This window comes from Filicampus tigris, chromosome 10, assembly GCF_054856515.1.
Source record: "Filicampus tigris isolate MCC_2025a chromosome 10, RoL_Ftig_1.0, whole genome shotgun sequence".
NCBI lineage: Eukaryota > Metazoa > Chordata > Actinopteri > Syngnathiformes > Syngnathidae > Filicampus > Filicampus tigris.
Window position 1 is genome coordinate 24,909,959 of NC_141226.1, and position 23,660 is coordinate 24,933,618.

Consider the following 23,660-nt stretch of genomic DNA (forward strand, 5'->3'; position numbering starts at 1 on the left):
ATGCCAAAGGTCCAGATTGGCCCAGTAAGTCCCAAGACTTGTGAAAATAGAGATGAAAGAGATAGGGGAGACGCTTATTCGCGGTTTGAATGTGTGCAAAGATGCAAGAAGAGGCTTTTCTTTCTTTGTTTTTTATGTCCTTTTGCACTTGACAAAAAGAAGCGATAGTTCGAGAATCAAGTGTTCAACTTGCTGGAATGAATGGCCACGAGGAGAGTTTGGAGTAGCTGAGTTTTGCTATGTTGAATAAATGCTACATTTTGAAGTCAATGAATGATCGTTTGAGTATCGTAATTTCAATGCCAATCAAAAATTGCGATTACATTAATGCTGAGCTTTTTTTTTCAATGACTTTTTTTTGCCCATTCTCGTGTGACAGTAATAGGCTTCCGTACCACAACGGATGTAAAACTAAAACAAAGTTGTCAACACTGACTGTGAAGCGCGTTCAACTTGTTTTAAAGGGAAAAAAACATCTTACAAAAAACTGTCAACCGAATCAATCGAATGGATGAATGTCCACAAAATGTTTTGGGAGAAGTTTGACCTCCAGACAGGCGGCGGTGGTCGGTTGTGTGGGGGAGGGGGTCGGAAACCTACACGTGGGGGGGTGGGGGGCTTGGGTGACTCGTCGTGAGTTTGCAGGCGTGACTGGGAGCCGATTAAGAGGGAAGAAAGTGTGTCGCTGCTGGAAGAGAAGTGGGGGGGGGGGGGGGGGGGGGGGGCTCAAGAGGGGCACACGCCGCAGACAAAGAAAAGGACATGTGGAAAGTGTGCCACGGGAAGGCCGGAGCCCCCCCAGGCCCCCCTTGTGCTGCCGTGGTGCAGCTTTTCCCAGGAATGCGCTCCACTTCCCGTGCGCTCGCGAGCTGGTCGTCCAATCACGCCAGCGGGCGGGGGGCCTCGTGGGCTTCTTTCCCAAAGTGTGACGACACACTTGTGTGTTCCCACCGGTGGGCGCCACGTCTGCTTTTTCTCGCTAGCGCTAGCTTCTCAGGCTCAGCGATGGAGAAGGAGCAAATTCATCATCATTTTCTTCTCAGCTCTAGCTGTTATGAAATGCGCTGTATAAATACAATTGTATTGTATGGTATTCTTTCTTTTCTTTTCCTGTTTTAGACCAAATATTTGTGCGTTTTCAAGTAAGGCTAACCTACAAGACCAAAACAACAACATTTATGTCACGCTTGTGTGTTTGTGAAAAAAATGCATGGCTTGAAAAAAAAATCATTGCATATTCAGTCGTAATATTAAGGGGCGGGGGGGGGGGGGGGGTCACAGTTATTTTTCAAAATGGTTCAGACGTCATCAGTGAAGCTAACGTGCTAACATGTTTTGGGCAATGCGGGTGTTTGCTGTTTTCAGTTGTCACGTGACTGAAATTGTTGACCAAACCAAATGGTTTGTTGTTGTCATGCAGGGCGAGCGCGTTTGGCTGCGCGAAGACGACCAGCATCTTCCCGCCACCGTTTCCTCCTGCTCGGGCGGCGTGGTGGTCTTCACCAGCGACTACGGGCAGGTCAGCAACGCACCGAGGGAACACTCGGGAGTCAAAAGTCATCGCCGGCTTTTGGCCTCGTTTCACCATTGGGACAAAAGCGCGTCGCCAAAACTTTGAGGCGGCCGTTTCGTCGAAGGCGCGAGGCTCCAGGGTTATAATAGTTTTTTTTTTCAAAACATTTTTATTTTGAGTTTGTTTTTATTTTGTTTTGACATTTGTCTTTTAACTTCAGTTAGTTCTAATGAGGTTTTCCAGTGGGTTTGTTTATTTTTATTAGTTTTTATTTGTTCGAAAATGCTTCATTTATTTGAGTTTTTAGTTTATTTTATTTTAGTTTTAGTGTTAGTTGCATTTTTTTTAAATGTATGGAATATTTGTCAAGTGCAGGATAAAACAAAAAAAAATGGTCACAATAAGTGACAGTAAGTAATTGTTTGATCATGTAAAGTCAACTACAACTCCCAAACGACTGTATGACCTAAAATGAATCCCAAAAGCTCAAATATGATATTAATTAAAGGACGTAACAAAGGACATTTTCGCTATTATTAGTTACTTTTACAAACGTAAGACGAAGCTTCAGTTAGTTTTCATTTTTGTAACGTCAATTCCATTTTTATTTGTTATTTATTTTTATTTTATTTGTATTTTTTTTTATATTCGTTAACAAAAATGTTTGTTTTAATTTTAGTTCTTATTTTGATCATTCTTTTTTTTTTTTTTTTTAACTCTAGCAACATTGTTGCCAGCCATTGCCGGGCCGCATATAGACAAAACGGTGGACTGGTCACTAGTCAGTTCCACTTATAGACAAATGACAGGATGGTGGCCACCGCCAGCCAATGTCAGGGCAGGTATGGACAAACAACAGAGTGGTCACCACATAATTTCAGGACACAAACAAACATCGGGCCGGTCGCCACTGGATGGCAGGACACATATGATGAAAACGATGGATTAGTCGCCAATTTGTTGATCTTTGATAATGCGATCACGTTTTTGCGATGGTGAGGGGGCAAACCCACCCGAGCAACATGCTAACAGGCTGGAACTCAGAACCTCCCAACTTTGAGGCGGACGTGCTAACCACGAGGCTACCGTGCTGCCTAGTTCCTGTCATGTGATTGTAGTTCATCAGTATTTATGAGAAAATGAGCAGAACAGCAAAACGTGACTTCCTACTAAGTCATCTTAATTGGCCTACTTTCAAATCCAACCTGACTTGAGGTTTTCTCTCTTTAAAAATGACAAGAAATTAAAAAGGCAGTACAGTAATTCCAAAAGTGTTAGCTTTTGTTTGCGTTACCCAAAAGTGCTTACTTTGCCGCGGTCCCGTTTCAAGTTAATGACGTGGAAGCTAACGTCGGCGCTGAGACAACAAAGCCGAGGGGCCCCCAGAGCTAAGCCTAGCGACAGATGCTAACGGGAGTAAATCTGCGTGAAACAAAGACGCTGGACAACGAGGGGGCTTTGGCTGGGAGATTACGCACTAACTCGCATCAACTGGCCCAAACACTGCTGTTGTTTTTACCTCAAAGGGAAAGTCAAGTCACGTTTACACAAAGGCAACTACAGGGAAAGCAACGAAAGCTCACACTAAGCACCATAAACATACTACCGATACTTCAGCACTGGTAGGTAGATAGATAGATAGATAGATAGATAGATAAAACGTTGATAAGAGAAGTAGCTAAATGGACACGCTGGGCTAGCTACATCTGGAAGTACTTTCTAAAGTGGAAAAATCGACGATGGTAATTAGCTTGCTCATCTAAATAATAAATATTTTTGGTTCAAAAATAGCTTCTGAAAAAACATATACATCATGTTATATTTTTAAACGCCATTTCACATGAAATTGGCTTTCCCGCCCAAAGCAGTGGCTAGCTATGACGCCCACGAGACAAAGGCTGAGCTGCACTGTATTTGTTTACAAAGGAAACTAGGGACGAAAGCACAAGTACGACACATGGCCTCTCGATTGTACCCAAAAAAATCCGATTGAAAATGCATGTCATTTTTTCTTACAAGCTGTCCCCAACCCGCTTTTGGTCCCCACTCACCCGTTGAGAGCCTGCGGTAGATAGCCTGCGGATTTCAAAGTGTCCCAGATGGCAACACCTGACATACTGTACCCGTTGACAGAAAGAGAAATAGTAGGGAAAGTCCGCAATGGTAGACTGTCCTTGAAGGCAACCCCTGATGTAGATAAACAGACAGATGACAGGAAAGCGTGTCTTGGGGCCGTCCTTCAAATAGATAGGTATGGCGATAACAGGGAAAACTGTGATTTCAGGCTGTCCCTGAAGGCAACTTTTATAGACCCACTGGCAGCCATATACGGGATTTAAATATGTCCCTGAAGGCAACCTCGGATAGATGGACAGATGATGGGAACGACTGATTTCAGTCCATCCTTGAAGGCATCACCAGATAATTGCGCGCTAGATAGACACATTTAAACAGACAAAAGATATGAAAGATTTCCGACTCTCCCTGAAGGCAACACCGGACATGGCTAAGTGGATGACCCAAACAAGGGTTGAATTATTTGACTTTTTTTTTTTTTGTCTGCTGCAAGAAGCCAAAAGTTTCCCCCTCAAGCGACACTCAAACGGGAATGTGAGCAATGTGTGTGTTTTTGTGCGCGTGCGTGTGCGTGCGTGCGTGCGTGTGTGTATATGGGGGTGTGCACGTGAGTGTGCATGTGAGTGATGGCCTCCCGGCACAGTGGGGTCTTTCTTCCTGAGGGAGTCACCTCAAGCTGTTTAGTCACAGTGTGTCATCCAGCTCTGTGTGTGTGTGTGTGGGTGTGGGTGTGTGTGTGCGTGTGTGTGTGCGTGCGTGCCAATTGAGGTCTCTTGTTAAGACAAAAGTAGTGCTTTGCCGGCATCTTGTGCTATCAAGAAACTATGTCGAAGTGAGTTGAGGAGTTGGATTGACACTGAATTAGTGCTTTGGTGCCACCTTAATGTTAAGCAGAGCTGGGCACTTGACCCTTTTTCGCTGGTCCGGCCGTGACCCTCCACCCTTGACCTGGGTACCCTTCCGGCCGCGACCCCCCGCCCTTATTCATAAAAATGATCACCCCCGGCCCCGTTCCGCCCTCTGGACCAAAAAAAAAAAAAAAAGTGTCCGTGATTGACGCCGCCGCGGGAGGGATGCTAATAGCCCCAGGGTTGGTTTTGTCGTATTGTATTGTAATTATTTGGGTCCAACAGACGGCCAGAAGTCGCATTCAACAAGTTATTTATTTACCACACGGTCCCACACGGCCTCAAAATAAAAGCATATCAGCAAAGCACTATACCATGCAGGTTTGCTACGGCGTATTTCCGGAAGTAGTAGACGCCAGAAGAAGTGCATGAACTCCACCTTGATGTGGCAGCGTCATACATGAGTTCTGCACGTAATATACTTATTATATATAAGTATAGCATACTTAACATACTCCCGGATATAAGTTGTTTTGAAACAGCTGCATTCCAAGTCCGGGGCGGGGGGGCGTGGCTTCAAAAAGACAGCGACAACAATGGATATCGTACCTGCTACAACCATAAAGAGACCGAGATGACTAGACGAGGCATTTAATTTTATTGCCAAACTAGTTTGCTTTTGCAGCAGCAACGAGCTGCGTGCTGCATCCTCTCTCCCCCTCTCATGTGACATAATGGACCGATCAGAGCAGCAACAATTCCTGATGTGTGCGTGGCATGTGTTGCAGACCTGTCGCCAACAACACAATGCGTCGGTCACGTGAATCGATGCGGCAGTTGTCGCTCGCGCCGACGCGAGAGTGGAAAGAAGCCTAAAAAGAAGCCTTTCGCCGAGTAGGCTGAGGTGAAATCTGGCGACCACGTGAAACGCGTGAGGGCCGATTAGTGGGCCGGACTAAAATCCACTTCCGGCCATGCTTAGTCCAGCCATTTTTTGCCGCCCCACGTTTGCACGTTCCCTTTCAGCAGTTCGCCGTAGTGATCTTCCTTGCAAATGAGCGGCTTGGGCCTCAGCATTGACCCCTGGCGGACACCACAAGTCCAATTCCTGCATTGCATTAAAGAGGCTCCCGATACTCCTCTTGTTTTGTGATAAGATGAAGACGATCCTTTTCAATTTGTTTTGACGGTGAGCTCGTGAGGTTTTCATGTTTTGACTACCGTGGGCGTGGAAGGTCTCCCTCATGCCGCCTACCTTGAATGAAACACTTGTACAAAGTTGAAGCGGTTGTGTACCAGAGGTGGACGGAAGGCCTTCTGAGGGTTGTTCGTTGCGACCCAAGCAGGTGTTACACGTCAAGATGTAACATTGTGTTCAACGGGCAGATAGAAAGTTAGAAATAGATAGTCCATTTGCCGGCTGGCTGCTGTGTTTTTCCGAGCAATTTGTGGGCTCCGTATGTCAAGAAACTCGATACTTTGTTTTGTGTGCTGATGATTTCCACATCATTCTGTTATCTCTACAAACACGCTTTTGTTCAATTCTTCATCTCAGGCCTTAAAATAAAATCGGAGATTTCTTTGTCAAAAAATCCTGATTCCAATCGAGTTTTTGTTGGCCTGTAGGAGAGTCGCAACGAGTGCCTTTTGTCACAACGGGATTGAAAGCAGCTTCCTCTCCAGATCAGACATGGCACATTTATCTAAAATAAATGAACTAAAAAAAACCCAAAATATTTCCAACTCCCCAAAAATTGTAACGTGAGAAGATGAAGAGCAGAATTGTCGTCGTGGAACTAAGTTGCAGATGACAGCGACCTCATGATGCCAAACACAAAAGTTTTGCTTTTTTGAGTTTGCTGATTTTCCCTGAAGCCAAACACTTTTTTCTGCTACCGAGCACTGACTTCCACAGGAGTTTTTTTCTTTCCAAGTAATGCGAAAATAAAGTAAAGGCTTCCTTTTGTCCTGACCAATCAAATGAAATGAATGGCTCAAAATCACTTTGCCTTATGTCGTCTTTCTTATTCATCACGCCGCCAACGTACATTTGTTTACATGTTCAAGACAAAGTGCTTTCAATAAAGCAAACAAGCCGAATGCGGCATTGCACGTGAAGCATTTGACCTCAGAGGCTAACGACCTTCCTTCCACCTCCTCCCGGTGCGAATTTCCCACTTTTCAAGTGAGCGCCCGAAGGAAGCTTTGAAACTCCTTTTTGTTTGATTGACGTGTCCGTGAAAAGCAACTCACCGGTTTCGCTCAAATGTTGTCGAGCTTTGTTCAAAAAGTCCGCTTTGAAAGCAAACACCTTTGAGTCACTCGTGTCCAAAATCTGCCGCCGAGCTCCAACGCTCACGTGGAGATAAATCCGAGCAAAAGTGGCTGAGCTGATGCAAAACGGTGCCTCGGTCTGCCGCTTGACGATTTGCTTGTGTTTCAGGTGTACACATACAAGCAGAACGCGCTGACGCTTGAGAAGGTGCGGCCCATGCGCGGCGGCGCGGCGGGCGTGGAGGACATGGCGACGCTGGACGATCTGCACGATGGCGCCATCATGCACAACCTGTTCCTGCGATACCGCCAAAGACGCATCTACGTGAGTTGGCCTGCGGGGGTGCGTGCTCACAAATGCTCAGGGGCCCCTGGATTCCGAAGCGCGCCCCTGCGCATTGTGCACTAGCCGTCTTCTCGGCGCAAATTGGGGACGGCTCGGAAAATGCACGGCAAATTTGAGCGCCTTGTCACTCCAAACGCTCACATCTCAATTGAGCGTTGGTCGTCGCGGTGAATGAAAATGACATTCAGCCATTTTCAGCCATTTTCAGCCATTCCACCCCGTTGCCATTGCACCCATTGGAACATAAATGAGCAAGTCTGTGAAGTGATGCCTCCACCTTTGAAAATCACTGCCCCCCCCTCCCCACACACACACTCCCTCTAGTGTTACGTGAAAAAAAGGCAAGTACCGTTCAGTTCTATTGAACTTTTTAGACGACTATTGATCTTTGACAAATGTTTGCTGTTGAAGGTTTTTAGGTGCTATTTTCAATGATCTTTGAAGCATTTGATCGGAATCATTGTTCACTCGATGAACTATTAGGCCTACTCGCTTTTCAATATTTGTCATGGTGGTCGTGTGGAGTGACAACTTAAGGCATTTTTCTTGGCCGTCTTTGGTGTCAAAAGTTTGAGAGACGCCCCCCCCCAACCCCCGTTGTCATGGTACCGAAAGGCAGACTCGTCATTGTTGCCATTAAGACACCAGGGAACTTTGTCAAATTGTGAGGAAAAGAAAAAAGATTCAGACGTCTGCTTGCAACAATAATCGATGAGTCATCGGGACTAAAGCAGCTACTGTGCTCCTCGTCTCAATGTTCAGTGTGTTGATTAGATGTGGATTCCACAATACACGCAAACATGTCCACCATGCGTGCGAGTGGACTGGAATGACTGGAATCCATACATGAGACCCCCCCCCCCCAGTCCAGACCACAGCTGGCTACAATCACAGAGCGCACACAAACGACAACACGCTTGGTTGCTCCCCCCCCCCATGCTAATCTGTTTGTGGTCCAATCATACCCATTTCTTCCAGCCGGCAGCCTTCTGGACGACATGGCGACCTTCCAGAACATTCCTTGTCTTTTGGTTGACAAGCTATGGAAAACGTGCTGGCCGCTTCTCTTCTTTTTCATTTTTACAACTGGCAAAACACTGCCGCTCAGTCTCGTGAGAGCTTGAAATCCAAATGTTTGTAAAATGAGGAATGCAGTCAACACAGCGCACGGCGGACGACGCACAGCCCCAAGAAGGGTGACAAATTAGGTTCGTAACAAACAACGGTTTGAACCGGAAAACCGTTTTTTGGATTTAAAAAGTGCGAGTGCATCGAATCGAATCGTTCCACGTTGAAATGTATCAGGATTGGACCTTTATTTTGGTATTTCCTGCCTCCATCTGGCGCTTCAGAGGTCAAAGCCGTCCCAGCCGTCAGACGGGCGGGGGTTCTCGTGAATGTCGGAATAACAAATACAGCAGGCGGCAGCGGCGGCCAAATCCAATAACAGTGCGGGTAATACGCTAGCTGAGCGAGCGCCACTAGTTGGCGGTGTCCCGCCTACATTTCCTGCCGTCACTCAGGCGAGCGTCGCTCTGTTCTTTCTCCAAATTCTTTCACATCTGCTCCTCGTTTTGTTCACATTATCCCACGATCGCTCGTCTCGTTTTTGGGCAAATTTCAGCTCAACTGAGCTGACTGACTGACTGCGCGGCGTCAGCGGAGCCTAAATTGGGCCCTGAAGAATTCATATGAGCGTGCTGCTAACATCATTGTTTGTAGCATTTTAAAGAGACTATTACCTACATTATCTTTATCAGCGTGTTAGCAGTTGTGGCTAATGCTGGCACTGTGGTTTTCTGTGTTTTCAAGCCTACCAGCAGTTGTGGCTAATGTTATGCGTTTGAATAGAACACTGAACTATTGCGCTTACCCGTTTTTTGTTTTTGTTTTGTTTTTTTGGTGTGTGTGTCCAAATGAACTATTGTGCGTTTGTTGAGTCATGTCTGCGGAACGCCGCCGCTTGACATCGTAATACCGAGAAGACGAGAGGCCACTTTTAATCACATTAACCAATGGGGGGCCTCGTGATGACAGTCACAGCCAATTAGCTCGCAGCCGGGGCATCGCCGTGGAAACTGTTACCAGGCGAAGGGGAGGAGGCCTGGCGGGTCCCTCTAATTGAGTCCAAATGTTTGCAATTCTTCAACTTAAGTGGAGATATTTTTTTTTTTCCCCTTTTTATATTCTTCACAGCAGCAAGCAAAACATTCTGTCTGGAGCATTCCGCTTCCACTTAATTCCACCTCCTCGTATTTTGTGCCACGGTTGTGAAAATGGCGAAGCGTAATGGAGTCACAAGCCGGTCGTTACCAGGTGCAATTAATCCTTTTCATAGATGAATCTGTGTGGATCGCTCAGAAAGATTTTCTGGGGCTTCTGTAGTTGAAAGCGCGTCCTCGCTGATGTGCACCGCTTCCGCTAAGCATCACGGATGCCAGCGGAGACCGGCTCGTTTGGTCGTTTCTTTCTGAGGTGGGCAATTTGTTCTCGTAAGGTTCCGACTTTTTATCCCGACAAACTTGGTTCCTGTAAAGATGATGGCTTTTATCGCTTGAGGGAAAAAAAAAATCCAACTCGATTGTCCCGATGTTGCTAACGTTGGCATGTCCTTGTCATGTGTCTCCCGCAGACGTACGTGGGCTCGATCCTGGCGGCGGTGAACCCGTACCAGCCGCTGGCCGGCTTGTACGAGCGCGGCGCGGTGGAAGTGTACAGTCGCCACCATCTGGGCCAGATGCCGCCGCACATCTTCGCCGTGGCCAACGAGTGTTACCGCGCGCTGTGGAGGAGGCGGCGCAACCAGTGCGTGCTCATCAGGTGGGAACCGCGCCCGCGCTCAAGCGGCTTCGTCACATGCGAGCACCCCCACTTGCCGATTAGAAAGTCAGAACACGTCATTTGAGCGTAACTTTTTATACGACTTTTTGTATAGCGGACTCTACAGTTGACCCGAAAAATCCACACGCACAACAACAAAAAATGTATTTGCATTTGTTTTTATAGCGCCATTACATTTATTGTTTGTTTTTTTTATCGCGGTTATCGTTTTTATTTTAGGGAATATCTGCCTGGGGACAACAGATGGAAATGAGCCTCTGGCTATAATCTGGCTTGTTTACGTCTGCGATTTGTATTTTGACGCTCATCGACTTGCGCTGTCCCTTCAAACAAATCAATTCAAATTGAAAGTGAACCAAAGAAATCTTGTGCTTGGCGCCATCTTGTGTCATCTTGGTGTTAAGGAACTATGTCAAAGTAAGTTGAGGAGTTTCACTGAGGCAAAAATAGTCCTTTGGCGCCATCTTGTGGTATCTCTAGGTGGCGAGGAGGGTTGTCGAAGTATGTTGAGGTGTTTGATTTGGGCGCCGTCTTGTGGCATCATGGCGAGCTAAGAACTATGTTGAAGTGAGTTGACTTTCCCTCATGGCTCAAGTTTGACTTTTTAACCAAAACAAGCAAACTCCACAGTATCCAATATCCAAACAAGTTTCATTCCCCCCCCACCCCCGCCCCCGATTCCCCCAACCACAAAAAAAACAACCCGACTTCCAAACTTGAGGCGACATAATACGCACGGCTCCTGCGTCATTTGACAAAATGAGCACAGAGTGCAACATGACATCAGTGGCACACCTGGGAAAAAAAAGTTTTTCTTAACGGAGCGAGTTAGTGACAGAATGATTTCACCTCCCGCAGCGCCGTGACGTGTTTTTAGCATGTTGCTTTTGTTGCTGAAATGTCAGCGAGCGCTTGGCTCGGGCGTTGTGTTGCCGCGGCGACCGCGCCGCGCTGTCACGGGCTGCCTTTTTCTTCACGTGGCACTCAGCAAACACGGCGTCACGTCACGTCACGTCACGTGTGCGCTGACCTTTTCCCTGTCACGACGGCTCCCACGACCAAAAAGTTTACTTTCTTTTTGTGCCGCGAATGACGTTGCTTTGCATCTGACTTTTGCGTTGTTAAGCCGAATGCGCTTGAAGGCTAAAAAGCCTCCAGCTGACTTTTGCATAACAGCTGACCAAGGAAATTGTTCATTCTGGTGACTGTCGCGTTCTAATGTTTTTCTACTGACAGTCCTTTTTTTTATTTATGTCATTTTTCATCTCTAATTTGCAGACGTTGTTGCAAATGTTCTGCTGCGGCAGTTTCTGTTTATTGACGTTACTGTACTTTGGTTTACTTGAAATTTGTTTCATTGACTTTAGTTGGGATGAGTTTTTAAGTTGAGTTGAGTTGAGTTTAGCTTCGTCTCGTTCATTTTAGTGCCAGATGTTTGAATTGAATTTAGCTCACTTATGTTAGGTATGCCTTAGTTACATGATTCTGTGAGTTTTCATGTTGTCTAGTTTGGTTCACGGTGTTTCATTTCGTTTCAGTTGCTTGACTGGGATTTGGATTGAATTTTGTTTGGTTTGGTTTTTGTTGAGTTTGGTTTTGTTTTCAAATTTAGTTTGGTGTGGTTGACTTCAGCGTTGTGTAGTTTAGTTTACTTGCCTTGAGTTCAGCTCTTTTTACTTGAGTGGACTTTAGTTTAATTTACTGAAGTTTTGATTTATTTACTAAAGGTTCGTTGGACTCATTTTATTTTAATTTAGTTTATTAGATTATTTTGTATTTCTTTTCTTTGGTTTGGTTTACATCGTTAAGTTTAGTTAACTTGATTTTGGTTTAATTTACATGATTTTAACTTAGTGTTTCGATGGGTTTACTTTGAAGTTGAGTTGATTTGAACTGAGCCAGCTAGTTTGTCCATTGTGTTTGTCTCCATCTAGTGGACGAACGGGGACTGCCTCATTGATTTTTTTTTATTTTTATTTTTTTATTTTTTATTTCTCTCTTTCTTTCTTACAGTTGATGGGATACTCGGGCAAACAGACAGGATTGATATACTTGTATCCATCATGAGAGGGATGAGGGGATGTCACAGCAGTAATTCTGTCACATATTATCTGTATGAATATTACATGTACAGTACAGCACGTGCGCAACAATTTGCGGGAGATATTAATGGTCATGTTCCTCAATTTCATTTCTTTCCCTTTTTTTTACTACGTCTTCTCTGTCAGCGGCGAGAGCGGCGCCGGGAAGACTGAAAGCACCAAACTGATTCTGAAATTCTTGTCGGCCATGAGCCAGCATTCGCTGGAGATGTCGTCGAAGGAGAGGAGCTCGCACGTGGAGGAGGCGCTTCTGGAGAGCGGGTCGGTATTCTGGTTGTGCTCGCCATTATTCATTCCGTCCCTGACATTGGTGAGCAGTGTCAAAGTTTTGACTCTTGCGTTGGCGGCAGTCCCATCATGGAGGCGTTTGGCAACGCGCAGACGGTCTACAACAACAACTCCAGCCGCTTCGGCAAGTTCGTCCAGCTGCATTTCAACCAAAAGGGAAACATCCAAGGAGGACGCATCGTCGACTGTATCCTCATTTTACGCGCGCCCAACAGGAAGTGCTGGCCCAGCTCATGCTAATTATCGCTAATGCAAATGAAACGTTTACCTAATTTATTGTGGACGTCGATGTCTGTCGGATGTTGGTCTTGATTTATAAGACATAATCAACATAATGGTCGCACGATAGGAAGGCCAAGGCAGGTGAATTTCTCTGTTCCAGGAGAGTTCTTGAAGTTAGCAGGCTAACGGCTAACAGCTCCATAATACAGTAATGACTCTGTCTTAATTGCTTAGCAGTTGTTGAGTGATTAATATTATTTATTATTTTTTTAATAATGTGCTGATGATGGTACGGACTAGGACCAAAAGATAAGCAAACAATTTTACAATCGGGTGATTATTAGGCAACTTGCTTAGCTAACTAGCAGCTAATGTTTTTCGGCAGCTAATGTTTGTATTTGGATGCAGATTGTCAAAAATCCAGCGTGACTTTTGTACAAACCTTGACTGCAACTTCTTTTGACGTCAGACCTCTTGGAGAAGGTGACGATTCTTTACTCTGTTATTCAAACCATCTTTTTTTTTTTTTTTTTTACTTTAAAAAGTCCAATTGTCAAGCTAATCACGCATCGAGATGTGACATTCATTTATTTTACAACTGCTTTACATACGTCTTCTCTGGGAATAAGACAGATAGTAATCTGCGATGATTTTGGTCATAGTTTAAATGAATAATTTGAGGAAATTCGTCTGATTTAAGATGTTATTCACAGAGTAAGAACAAGTAAACAAGCATTTGCACGAAACGGACGTTCATCACTACCAGACTAAAAAATGTTAAACATAGATGTCCGAGTAAGCAGAAGCTTTTAGCGCAGTGATGGCTACGCTTGGAAAAGAGCACGACGTTTGAGTGTGACATTCGAACCTCTGCTCTTCAGAACCGAGTAGTCCGACAGAATGCGGGCGAGAGGAACTATCACATCTTCTACGCTCTGCTAGCGGGCGCCGACCACCAGCAGACAGGTCAGTCCACTCACACCTTAACATGCTGTTAGCCCCATAGCATCGTTGGCCAAGTCAGTGAGGCGCCCTCTAGTGGTACTGCAAACAATCGCTAAATTCGACCCTCCCGGCGCCTCGTGTCAAGTCCTCTTTGTGTCGCAGAGTGTTTGGGTCTGAGCCCGTCGTGCACGTATCACTACCTGACCCGCTCGGGCGGCCCCCCCGGCAACGCAATCAACGACAGAGGCGCTTTTCAAGAAGTTCTGGTGAGCGCGCGCCACATTTACGCTGCACAGTCCACGTGTTCGTTTGCCTTCTCAATGTTTTTTTGAAGAAATGTCTTCAATGATTCATTTTCATCATATCCCTTCTGTCTGCAGTCAGTGAGAGCTTGAAACAAGTCTGCATGCACACGCACCCCAGAATTCACCTCAACAACCACAGTGGAATGACAATGAAAATGTGCAAATAATTCATGCTTCCTTTTAATTGCTGAGAAAAACAATCGATTGTTTCCACAAATAATGGGTGATAGATTAAATGTAAAAAAAAAAAATGCAAATACTGTATGTGCACCACGAATGTGTGGGGTCCACAACTGTCAGCAAATCAATAAGTGCCAATCAAGCGATCGCAATATTTATAGAAATGAAGGTACCCTCTAATGAAGCAAATGGACATCATCTGTCATGTGCATATTTACTTATATAAAAAAAATAGTAAGTAATCACGATGTCGGCGCTTGTGCGTTGCCCAGAACGCCATGCGGACGATGCAGTTCACCGAGGAGAACATCGGCGAGATCCTGCGACTCCTGGCGGGGATCCTGCACGCCGGCAACATCGAATTCATGACGGCCGGAGGGGCGCAGATCACGTCCAAGTCCGGTGGGCTTTCCCGCGCTTCTCCTCCTCCTCCTCCGCCTCCCCCTCCCCCCGCCTGAAAAGCATGGATGCAATTATTGGGCGTTGATGTTTGATTGACAGCTCTGAGTCGGACGGCGGAGCTCCTGGGCCTCAACCCGGATCAGCTGGCCGAGGTTCTGACGCACAGGTCCATGATCCTGAGGGGGGAGGAGATCTCCACCCCCCTCACTGTCGAGCAGGTCAGGCCAACAAGAAGAACATCCGCGTTTCACTCACACAGACGCCTCACAAGAACTCAAAACGGATCTCCGCGACATGGGCAATATTAAGCCTGACAAATCCAATTTCCCCCCCCCCCCCAAAATTCCCATCGTATTGTGAGCTGAGAAATGACTGAATCGGCAACGCTGACACGTTTGTCAACGGGCTGCAAACTAAAAACCGAATCCTGGATCAAACAGACAAAGTGTAAGTGAAGCCTTTTTTTTTTTCTTCCCCCCCCTCTTCCTTCTTCCCCTGTTGCAGGCGGTGGACTCGCGAGACTCCATGGCCATGGCACTTTATTCCCAGTGTTTCAACTGGATCATTCGCAAACTCAACGATCGCATCCGAGGGAAAGACGACTTCAAGTCCATCAGCATCCTGGACATCTTTGGATTTGAAAACTTTGAGGTACACATGCACGTTCCCCCTGTGGGGGAAACAGGGTTAGGGTATTCTTGCGCTCATTTTGCTGCGATACTTTTGTTTTTCCCTGCTTTGCTTCTGAATGTCGTTAGCTGTTGTGTTTGTAAATGCTTGTGGCGTTTGCTTGTGTGAAGCACATTGACTTGCCTTGTAGAGGAACTGTCCTATCGAAATCACGCTGCCTTGCCTAAATTGTCCTAGCGGCAAAATTCACAAATCGCGTATACACGTATTAATAGCGTACAGTAGGGCTGCACAATATATGGAAAAAATATCGACATCGGGATATTTGCCCACGCGATATGCACGTGGCAAAGACGTGCAATCATTTTCTTCTGGAAGGCTATGCTTTGATCTGAATTTGATCAGTCAGATGCAAACTGAAATGCGCATGGCCATCCAATAGTTGGACACGATCTAGTTAAGGGAATTAAAACTAATTCACAAAGAACGCATCGAGCTTGCTTATTTTGCTGCATGAAAAAAAAGCCCAACAACTTTTGTGAGTTCATAAAAATGTCGTTTCTGCAGGTACATGTTAAATATTCCAATAATATCAATCTCACGGTAGTCAACATTCGTATGGCATGTTTTTCCAATACGGTGCAGCCCTAGCGTGCGTGGCAAAGTACAAGTACAAGGAAAAGCCTCAAGAGGAGCATTGAGGACCGATTGCAAGTTAGTCTTGCGCTTGTTGAGCAATGACGCGCGAGTCAGCAAATGCTGAATGAATGTTGATTGTTGACGTGTGTTTTAGGTCAACCACTTTGAGCAGTTCAACATCAACTATGCAAACGAGAAGCTTCAGGAATATTTCAACAAGCACATTTTCTCCCTGGAGCAACTGGAGTACAACAAGTACGACCTTTTGCTGTGTGCGTGTGTGCGTGTGTGTGTGTGTGTGTCGCACAAGCTTATTAAAGTCAACAAAATAACAACAACTCAAGTTGGAGAAACATATTCTTAAACAAACATCTTTTAGCAAAATGAAAACAAACGACATCTTTTTTTCAACTAAACTTTGTGTTCGTCCTTGTCAATTAATATCGGGGTTTAATTTTTGAATGTATTTGTTTCGGTTTCGTACAGTACAGCCATGGCCACAGAAGAGGGTGTGTCAGTTGTTGAATTGTACTTTACTCTCTGACACAATACTTCACTGCCTTTTTTTCCCCTCTCTCTCCTGACAATTACTCTGAATATTAAAAAAAAAAAAACACACAAAAAACCCAACTAAACTAATACGAAGCCTTTTTCGAAAATATAAAAACTGACAAACTTGCTCTAAAAACGAACTTAAAGTAACCGAATTTAAAAATCAAGTCAAACCCAAATAAAATCTAGCAGGAATGAAAAAAACCAAGACTGGTCCAGCACATGATGAGCAAAACGCTAAGCTAGTTCTGACCCTCGACCTCCCGCAGGGAAGGTTTGGTGTGGGCCAACATCGACTGGATGGACAACGGCGAGTGTCTGGACTTGATCGAGAAGGTGGGGGCTTTTTATTTTGGAGATGGCGCCGCGCCGCGTCACGATACGCCACGCCACGCGGGCGGGACGCTGATTTTCCCGGCATGCGTTTCCACAGAAACTGGGCCTCCTGGCTCTGATGAACGAGGAGAGTCACTTCCCCAAAGCCACGGACGACACGCTGCTGGAGAAACTGCACAGTCAGCACTCGGTAAAAGCACGCCTCCAAATAAAGAAAAAAGAAAAAAAAAAGAAATGGCCTTTGAAAAACACACCGCATATGTCAGCGTAAAAAATGTTTGGAAATTAAAAATGAAATGTGTATGGAAATCGTGTGTTTTGTGTTGCAGAAAAATGCGTTTTACGTGAAGCCCCGCGTGGCCGTTCACTACTTTGGAGTTCGACATTACGCAGGCGAGGTAACGGCGCGGCGCGGCCGCCGATTCCGATTCCGATCCCGTCCGATGCGATTGCTCATGGGCGCCGGTCACCGCGTGACCGTGTGCAGGTGGTGTACGACGTGAGGGGAACGCTGGAGAAGAACAGGGACACTTTCCGAGACGACGTCCTCAACTTGCTCCGCGACAGCAGGTGCGCCAACGCGCAAGCGCCCTCATCCTCATCCTCCCCTTCCTCCGTTATTTGTTTATTCCAGGGTGTCGTCCTTGACTACGCGTTATTTTTGCCAGCTCAGATCAATAAAAACACGCGTTGTTTACCTCCAAACGCCCCAAAAACTCCAAGATATATTCAATGTTTACAACTCTGTTCCAAAAATGTCTTTCTCAAAAATATAAAGACATGACCTAAAATATGAGTTTCTCAAGGATTCAACTTTTCCTGTAAATATAGATGTTTTTCATGACTCTTTTTTTTTCTCCCAAAATTTGTTGATAAAGATATTTTTCCCTTTGTAGCTAAATGACATTTTCTCTTGGAAAATTCACATTTGTGTTTTTTTTAATAGATTTTCTTTTTTTAGTTCTGCCAAATGGCATCATTTCTTCTTGTGAATTAATTTGTTTCTCTAAGAATATCCGAGTGATTTTTTTTTCTTGTAAATTGAAAATGTTCTTAAAGTAGCTTAAAGAGCCTCTGAGGTGACATGGAAGATGGGGAAAAAAACAACGTTTGTGTTCCTCGCAAACAACGTAGCGTTTTGTGAGGGAATGCAAACTCTTTGTTTCCTTCTTCCGTTTGTTCCTCGGTCGAAGGGGAAGACGACGGCTGAAAGCATGTCGTAAGGTGGCCTTGAGTGCCCTGAAAGCGGCCTCGAAATAAAACGTACGACTGTGATGGTTGCGCTTCAGGTTGGACTTTGTCTACGACCTTTTTGAACACGTGCCGAGTCGCAACAGGCAGGACACGCTGAAGAGCAGCTGCAAGCACCGAAGGCCCACCGTCAGCTCGCACTTTAAGGTCTGGCCCGCTCGCCGCCGCCGCGGCGCTCGCCACGGCGCTCGCCACGGCGCTCGCCACGGCGCTCGCCACGGCGCTCGCCAGTGCCCGAGACGAGATGCGGAGTGTGTGGCGTTGTGTTTGCAGGACTCTTTGCACTCGCTGATGGCCACGCTCAGCACCTCCAACCCGTTCTTCATACGATGCATCAAACCAAACACGCACAAGGTGAGCGGCGTGCACACTTACTCGCCTCGTTTGGGGCTTCAGCGCCTTTGGGTTGGCTTGTGTCCAAATTGGTTGCCGTGGTGACCAACTTCATTTTCAGCCTCGGCCGCGACAATTGCGGTCGTCTAGCATTTGGGCTTGTTTTGGCGTTTAAACGAGTACTGGTTGGCAATCTATTAAGGTTTTGAACTATTCAAGACAATTTTTAGACTCGTTTTTTTGGGGGGGGTAAGGGGCGCGGCTATTTGCAAATTGTCTTGGTGCCTCCCCCACCAATAAGTGAAGGTTGACTGCATGTATCTTGTTTGACAAATGTTTTGATTTCTGCTAAATTGCCTTTCATGTAAGTCACTAGTTAGTAGGTCATTGGTCACTTCCTTGGGTGGGGGTCGGGGGCAGCAGCTGGACAGGCAAACGGCCGGTCTCTGTTTTGTTGAGTACGCCCTCCTCTAATCAAACGTGGCTTAAATAGGTGTGTTATAACCAAGCATCGGACGTAATGTTCATGAGCAGATATCATAGGGGGGGGTTACAATGAGTGTTTGTGTTGTGTCGTCATGCTAATCCTTGTCTGTTCGCATTAGCATTTCCCACCGCCAAAAAGAAAAGAGGCAGTGGCTGGCAGTGCACCTTGTGTGCGTGCTAGCGGGTTAGCACTAGCATGGGGAGGGAAGGGAAGAAAACCCCTGTGATTTCAGACCCTCCCTGAAGGCAACACGGGCCTTTACTAGGCTGGATGCATTCTGGTTTGTGTCCAGTGGCTTCTTTCAGGTGACAAAGTGGCTTCAAATCAGCCGAATGTTTTGGTGTTGAGCTCACGCTAGCCACGCCCCCCCCCCGGGCCACTTTGAATGCACGCACACACGTCGAGCCCTACAAGTGGCTGGCGCAAATGAGCCTCAGCAGGAGCCGGGTCGCCACGGCAACCGGGGCCCTCCCATCTCCACACAGAGCGAGCGTTTCAAAGCCTTTGTTAGGTCAGCGTGTGCGTGCGTGCGTGTGTGCGAGGCTCCGTCGAGGCAGACTTGTGCGTCTTGGTCGCCAACTTTGCCGTCTATTGGCCGCCGCCGCCGCCGCAGCGGCATTTGGAGGCAAGATGCACGGTGAGGCGGGATACCGCGCGCGTCTGCATGTATGTATGTATGTGTGCGTGCGTGCGTGCAATGGAATGATGCTGTTGCATGTATGATTGGATCGACTTTTTTTTTTTTACTTGATAGCAACGACGAGCATCGTGAGCCAGCGATGCTCAATGCTCATCTCCTGCATGTACAGCATATAGCGTCGTCTTTACAGGGTGTCATTTTTTTATGAACAGCTTCTAACTTTAACGTTGTAAATTTAATATAATACAACAGGATGTACGGTATAGAAGTTGAGTACACAGCAAATTGTTGATCAAAATAGTGGTCAATGAATATGATAATGTATTAGTCTGTCAACTTTTTTCAAATGAAAATGGCAACGATTTTGACGACTGCACAATTTTAAGCTAAACAAGGTCCCAAAATGATCAGTCAGTTATCAAAACAGTCGTCAGTTAAGTGGATAGTCGATTAATTGTCGATTAGTTAATTGTGGCACCGCTAATGTTATCGGGGTCCATGAAGTAGCAAGTCATTCCGCAGTTGATTTCAAAAGCCCGCATCAATTTGGCCCGAGGGAGAGCACAACAGGATTCGAGTTGACGTAGACGATCTTGTGGGAAAGTGGCCAACTGCGGATTTCAGGTCACGAGCGTCTTCTTCGACGGCCATCTTGTGAGCTTGTTTTCTCGCCTTTTTTGGGGTGAAACTTACCCAAAGTCTCCAGGGAGGAGATGGCCACGCCCCCTTTTGTTCTCTTCAGTGGCCTGCTGAACCCCAAGACTTTTTAGCCACATAGTTGACTGACTTCAACTAGCCCCCCCCCAACCCCCAGATGTTCATTCATTGCTGGCCATTGCTGCATGCTTTCAAAAGCTCCTTCAAAATGAACACTTGAAGAAAAATGCCATCTTGTCTTCTCCTGTTTAAAATCTCATTTTCATGAAATTTGACCTATATCATCATCGGGGGGAAAAAAATAACATTTTTTTTTTTAAATGTCATTTTTAATTGCCAGTTGATGACAGAAGAATTTTTTGGAGGGGGGGGGTGGTGCTGATTTCTATGACAATGGCACTTTTGTGTGCAATTTCTGTCAAAAGTGCTTTCCCAAGTGTTTCGGATCAGAGCGAGGAAGACGTGAGGATGCGCGTTTTGCGGACAGCGCCCGTCTTTGTGAGGCTGCCGGATGCAAATGAGCGTAATGCTAATGAGCCCGTGCTTCTTAAAGGCTGACATTGAAGCATAGTTCTGTGATAAAGGGGGGGGGTTACAGCAGGAATCAAAGCAGCCTCTCATTTGGAGACCCCCTTGGCACCCTCCCACGCCCACTGAGCTGACAGGAGACCCCAGCAAAGTGGCGCCCTCTCTTCTCCACGCTATAATGGCGCCGTTGACAGAATGTGACGTGACGCACGTATTAACGTCTCCTCGTGACGCAACGCCAAAGCCGCGAATGACGATGCTGACCGGAGAATGCCTTTTGTACAAAAATTGCGTGCGAATGCTGAAGACATTGATGACGAGATTTAAATGTTTGATACCCCCCCCCCCCCAAAATTTCAAGTCTGACCAAAGTCGCTGCCAGGCTGACGTTGACGATTGTCAAACATGGCCAACGGCGTGCGATTCTCAAAGTGCTTACTTGCAATATCTAGTCATGGAGAATGCAGTCCGGCTTCAACAAAATAGCAGCGCCAGCAAAACTAAGCTAGCATTAGCAGTGTAAACTAGCCGACGGTAGCTAGCCACCGCTGCTGCGTTTGTCGTCCGACATGCCTTAAGAAAGAGTTCCAATATCCTAAATGTTTTCAGTTTGAAGTTTTGGGATCAACAGAGGCGATGAACGTACCTGTTGAGCAGAAATGTTGCTCATTTAGCGTCGCTTCAGATATCCCAGAGGAGTCAGCAAAGCAAAGCTGCCGAAGCGCGGCCGGCGCGTGGCCGAGTGTGCGGCAAACGATTGACATGACGGGCCGACGTGGCGTCTGCCATACGTTGTTGTTGTTGCTCGGCTTTCTCGGCGCTTCCCGCTCAGGGCCGCAGCATCTCATGTTGCCCGTTTGACCGTGCAGATGCCTGACCGCTTCGACCCGCCGGTGGTTCTCAACCAGCTGAGGTATTCGGGCATGCTGGAGACGGTCAAGATCCGACGCGCCGGCTTTCCCGTCCGCCGACCTTTCCAGGAGTTCTGCTGCCGGTGGGTGGTCTCGCGAACCGTCCCGCCGCCCCCCGCCCCCCCACGTCCCATCTCCACCGCTCGGACCGGCGACGGACTCTTGTCTCTCGCCCTCGCGCAGGTACAAAGTTCTGATGCGGGACACGCTGACGGCGGAGGACGCCCGGGGGCGCTGCGTGGATCTGCTGCAACGCTACGACAACGGCGCCACCGACTGGCAGATGGGGAAGACCAAGGTAAGCCGCATCGGCTCTATAATGTCAAGTGAACACGTTTTGGTGGCGGGGCCGAATAGGAATTGACTATGATTACTACAACTGATCATTCTTTTGATCATCGACTTCATCTGTGGATTATAATGTCATTCATTTGATTAATTAAAAAGAACAAAACTTTTGGCTTATGAAATGCCATTTGTGCGCTTATTCCAATTTAACATGAGTTAGAATGTGATTGGTTGGTTGTGAACACAGCCTCATCCTCAAGAAGGTGTGCAGCTGTTTGTTTTCGACTTCCCCAAAGGAACGGTGTAGCACATTAATGGCGGCAAAGATTTTGGGATGAATGATCTGGCTCTCATATGCTTTGTGGCATGCGAAGAGTGTGTGGAGACTTGCGGTCGCCAGGTGTGAAGGCGAAGAAGATTTTGGCGTGTGAAATGCTTCACAAATGCAAGCAATGTTGTCGTCTTCTTATTAGCGTGGGCAGTTTGTTGTGACGGCGAGTGAAATGTGACGTGCAAGCGGCGTGACCTGAAAGGTTGTCTTTGTGCCCAGGTGTTCCTCAGGGAAGGTCTGGAGCATCGTCTGGAGAAGCAGCGCGAGGTGGAGGTGCTGCGAGCCGCCATGATTATCCGGGCGCACGTGGCCGGCTACGTGGCCAGGTAGGCGCGGTCTGGCGGCGGGGCGCCGTCCTCCCGTCAGCGCCACACCCGCTCACCCCGCTTCCAGCGGGCGGGGCTGTGCCAAATTCAACAATGTCCCAGTTCGCTTCAAACAATGGATGGATTTGAATTCGAATTGACTCCGGCCCGCCGGATGTTGACGTGAATTTGAATGACAGGAAACGGAACGGAATTCAAGGCAATTCAGAGGAACAGATGAAGCGTTTTTGTTTCTTATTTTATTCCATGAATGAACGTGTTTGTTTTTTGTTTGTTTGTTTTTCCTCCCGATTCTCCCGTTTCAGTGACTTTGTTAGTTGTTGTGAAGGACCCAACGATAACCTTGCTTTGTCCTTGATCACTTGCGCGCACTGACGTCCCGTCCTCTTTGGGCATGTGTGCGCGCAGGAAGCAGTACCGTCGGCTGGTGCGCTGCGCGCTGGTCATCCAGAAGAACTACCGCGCCTTCTACTGGCGCAGGAAGTTCCTGCTGCTGCGCTGGGCGGCGCTCACGCTGCAGACGCGCCTGCGAGGCTGCATGGCCAGACGCCTGGTGGGACGCATGCTGGACGAGAGCCGGGCCACCCGCAGGAGGAGGCAGGAGGAAGAGGACAGGTGGGTCGCTTGCTGGCCGGCGGTGGGCACAATTCTCGCCTGGTTTTTTTTCCCCCTCACCTCCAAAGGCCACCGCGGAGGTTGGCAAACATTGTTGCTTTTGACCGCAGACTTTCCGCTTGGATTTTGGATAGCGTGAAATGGAATACAACCTTCCGGTCGCCGTCGCACGAGCTCCTACAAGACGCGGCTCTTCACATTTGGCACATATAATGAGGTTCCATTCATGAGATGAAGCGTGCGGAGCTTTCAACTCACGTAGAAACCCATCCAACATTCCTGACAAAAGACAAAAGGCCGCCACCCGTTCCCACTGGAATGCAAACGTTTTCAACGGCCAATTCGCAACTCGGTTCGAGTCACCTTCGTTTCACGCACAACACTAATACTAATGAAAATACGACGAGAAAGTTGTATTGCTGACAAATGGGTAGGGCCTCCAAATATCATCTCTGATGTTTTTTTTGTTGTTGTTTTCTTTTAATAAAACAAATCACATTTCAGATTTGTTTTCTCTGTTTATGAAATTAAATCATCATTTGGATCATTGCTCCCAGCAATAATTTGCATAGTTTTCCACTAAAACAATCCAAATCAATGTTTATGACTATTGAGTGGTGTGAAACTTTTTTTACTTTGGTCAAACCTTTCCAACGTGTGGTTACATGGTGAACGAGCTCCTGCCGTCTGTCGGCAGTCATCTTGTTAGTGTAAGCAGTGCACATCAGGTTTGCGCTTCCAATCAGGTCTCGATGAAAACATTTTTATTTTTTTATTTTTTTTTTTAATCAAAA

The 23,660-nt window shown here is 46.7% G+C and overlaps 2 protein-coding genes across 5 annotated transcripts in view; both read left to right on the forward strand.

Annotated features, from left to right (window-relative positions):
* On the forward strand, positions 1-13,850 carry LOC147141533 (unconventional myosin-X-like). The gene is made up of 10 exons (XM_086043191.1): positions 1-24; positions 1,421-1,519; positions 6,881-7,036; positions 9,690-9,877; positions 12,127-12,261; positions 12,351-12,475; positions 12,980-12,993; positions 13,392-13,476; positions 13,618-13,721; positions 13,836-13,850. The coding sequence occupies exons 1-10, from the start codon at positions 1-3 to the stop codon at positions 13,848-13,850; spliced, it is 945 nt and encodes a 314-aa protein (XP_085899317.1).
* The window catches only part of myo10 (myosin X), a 26,163-nt gene continuing 15,099 nt past the window's right edge, over positions 12,597-23,660 (forward strand). Inside the window, exons 1-17 of one of the 4 annotated variants that reach the window (XM_086042616.1) lie at positions 12,597-12,993; positions 13,392-13,476; positions 13,618-13,721; positions 14,213-14,342; positions 14,442-14,560; positions 14,847-14,993; positions 15,766-15,866; positions 16,433-16,499; positions 16,597-16,689; positions 16,829-16,897; positions 16,987-17,069; positions 17,789-17,897; positions 18,024-18,104; positions 21,265-21,389; positions 21,490-21,604; positions 22,145-22,251; positions 22,660-22,866. In XM_086042616.1, coding sequence (XP_085898742.1) covers positions 14,219-14,342; positions 14,442-14,560; positions 14,847-14,993; positions 15,766-15,866; positions 16,433-16,499; positions 16,597-16,689; positions 16,829-16,897; positions 16,987-17,069; positions 17,789-17,897; positions 18,024-18,104; positions 21,265-21,389; positions 21,490-21,604; positions 22,145-22,251; positions 22,660-22,866 — 1,547 coding nt within the window. In that variant the 5' untranslated portion in view covers positions 12,597-12,993; positions 13,392-13,476; positions 13,618-13,721; positions 14,213-14,218. Of the gene's footprint in view, positions 12,994-13,391; positions 13,477-13,617; positions 14,343-14,441; positions 14,561-14,846; positions 14,994-15,765; positions 15,867-16,432; positions 16,500-16,596; positions 16,690-16,828; positions 16,898-16,986; positions 17,070-17,788; positions 17,898-18,023; positions 18,105-19,051; positions 19,208-21,264; positions 21,390-21,489; positions 21,605-22,144; positions 22,252-22,659; positions 22,867-23,660 lie in introns of those variants that run through there. The other 3 variants (XM_086042618.1, XM_086042617.1, XM_086042619.1) reach the window with 3 other exon arrangements.

Coding starts and splice junctions, on each gene's coding strand:
- LOC147141533 (XM_086043191.1), top strand. CDS start 1: ATGCCAAAGGTCCAGATTGGCCCA. Junction 1,520..6,880: donor TCACCAGCGACTACGGGCAG/GTCAGCAACGCA, acceptor CTTGTGTTTCAG/GTGTACACATACAAGCAGAA. Junction 7,037..9,689: donor ACCGCCAAAGACGCATCTAC/GTGAGTTGGCCT, acceptor TGTCTCCCGCAG/ACGTACGTGGGCTCGATCCT.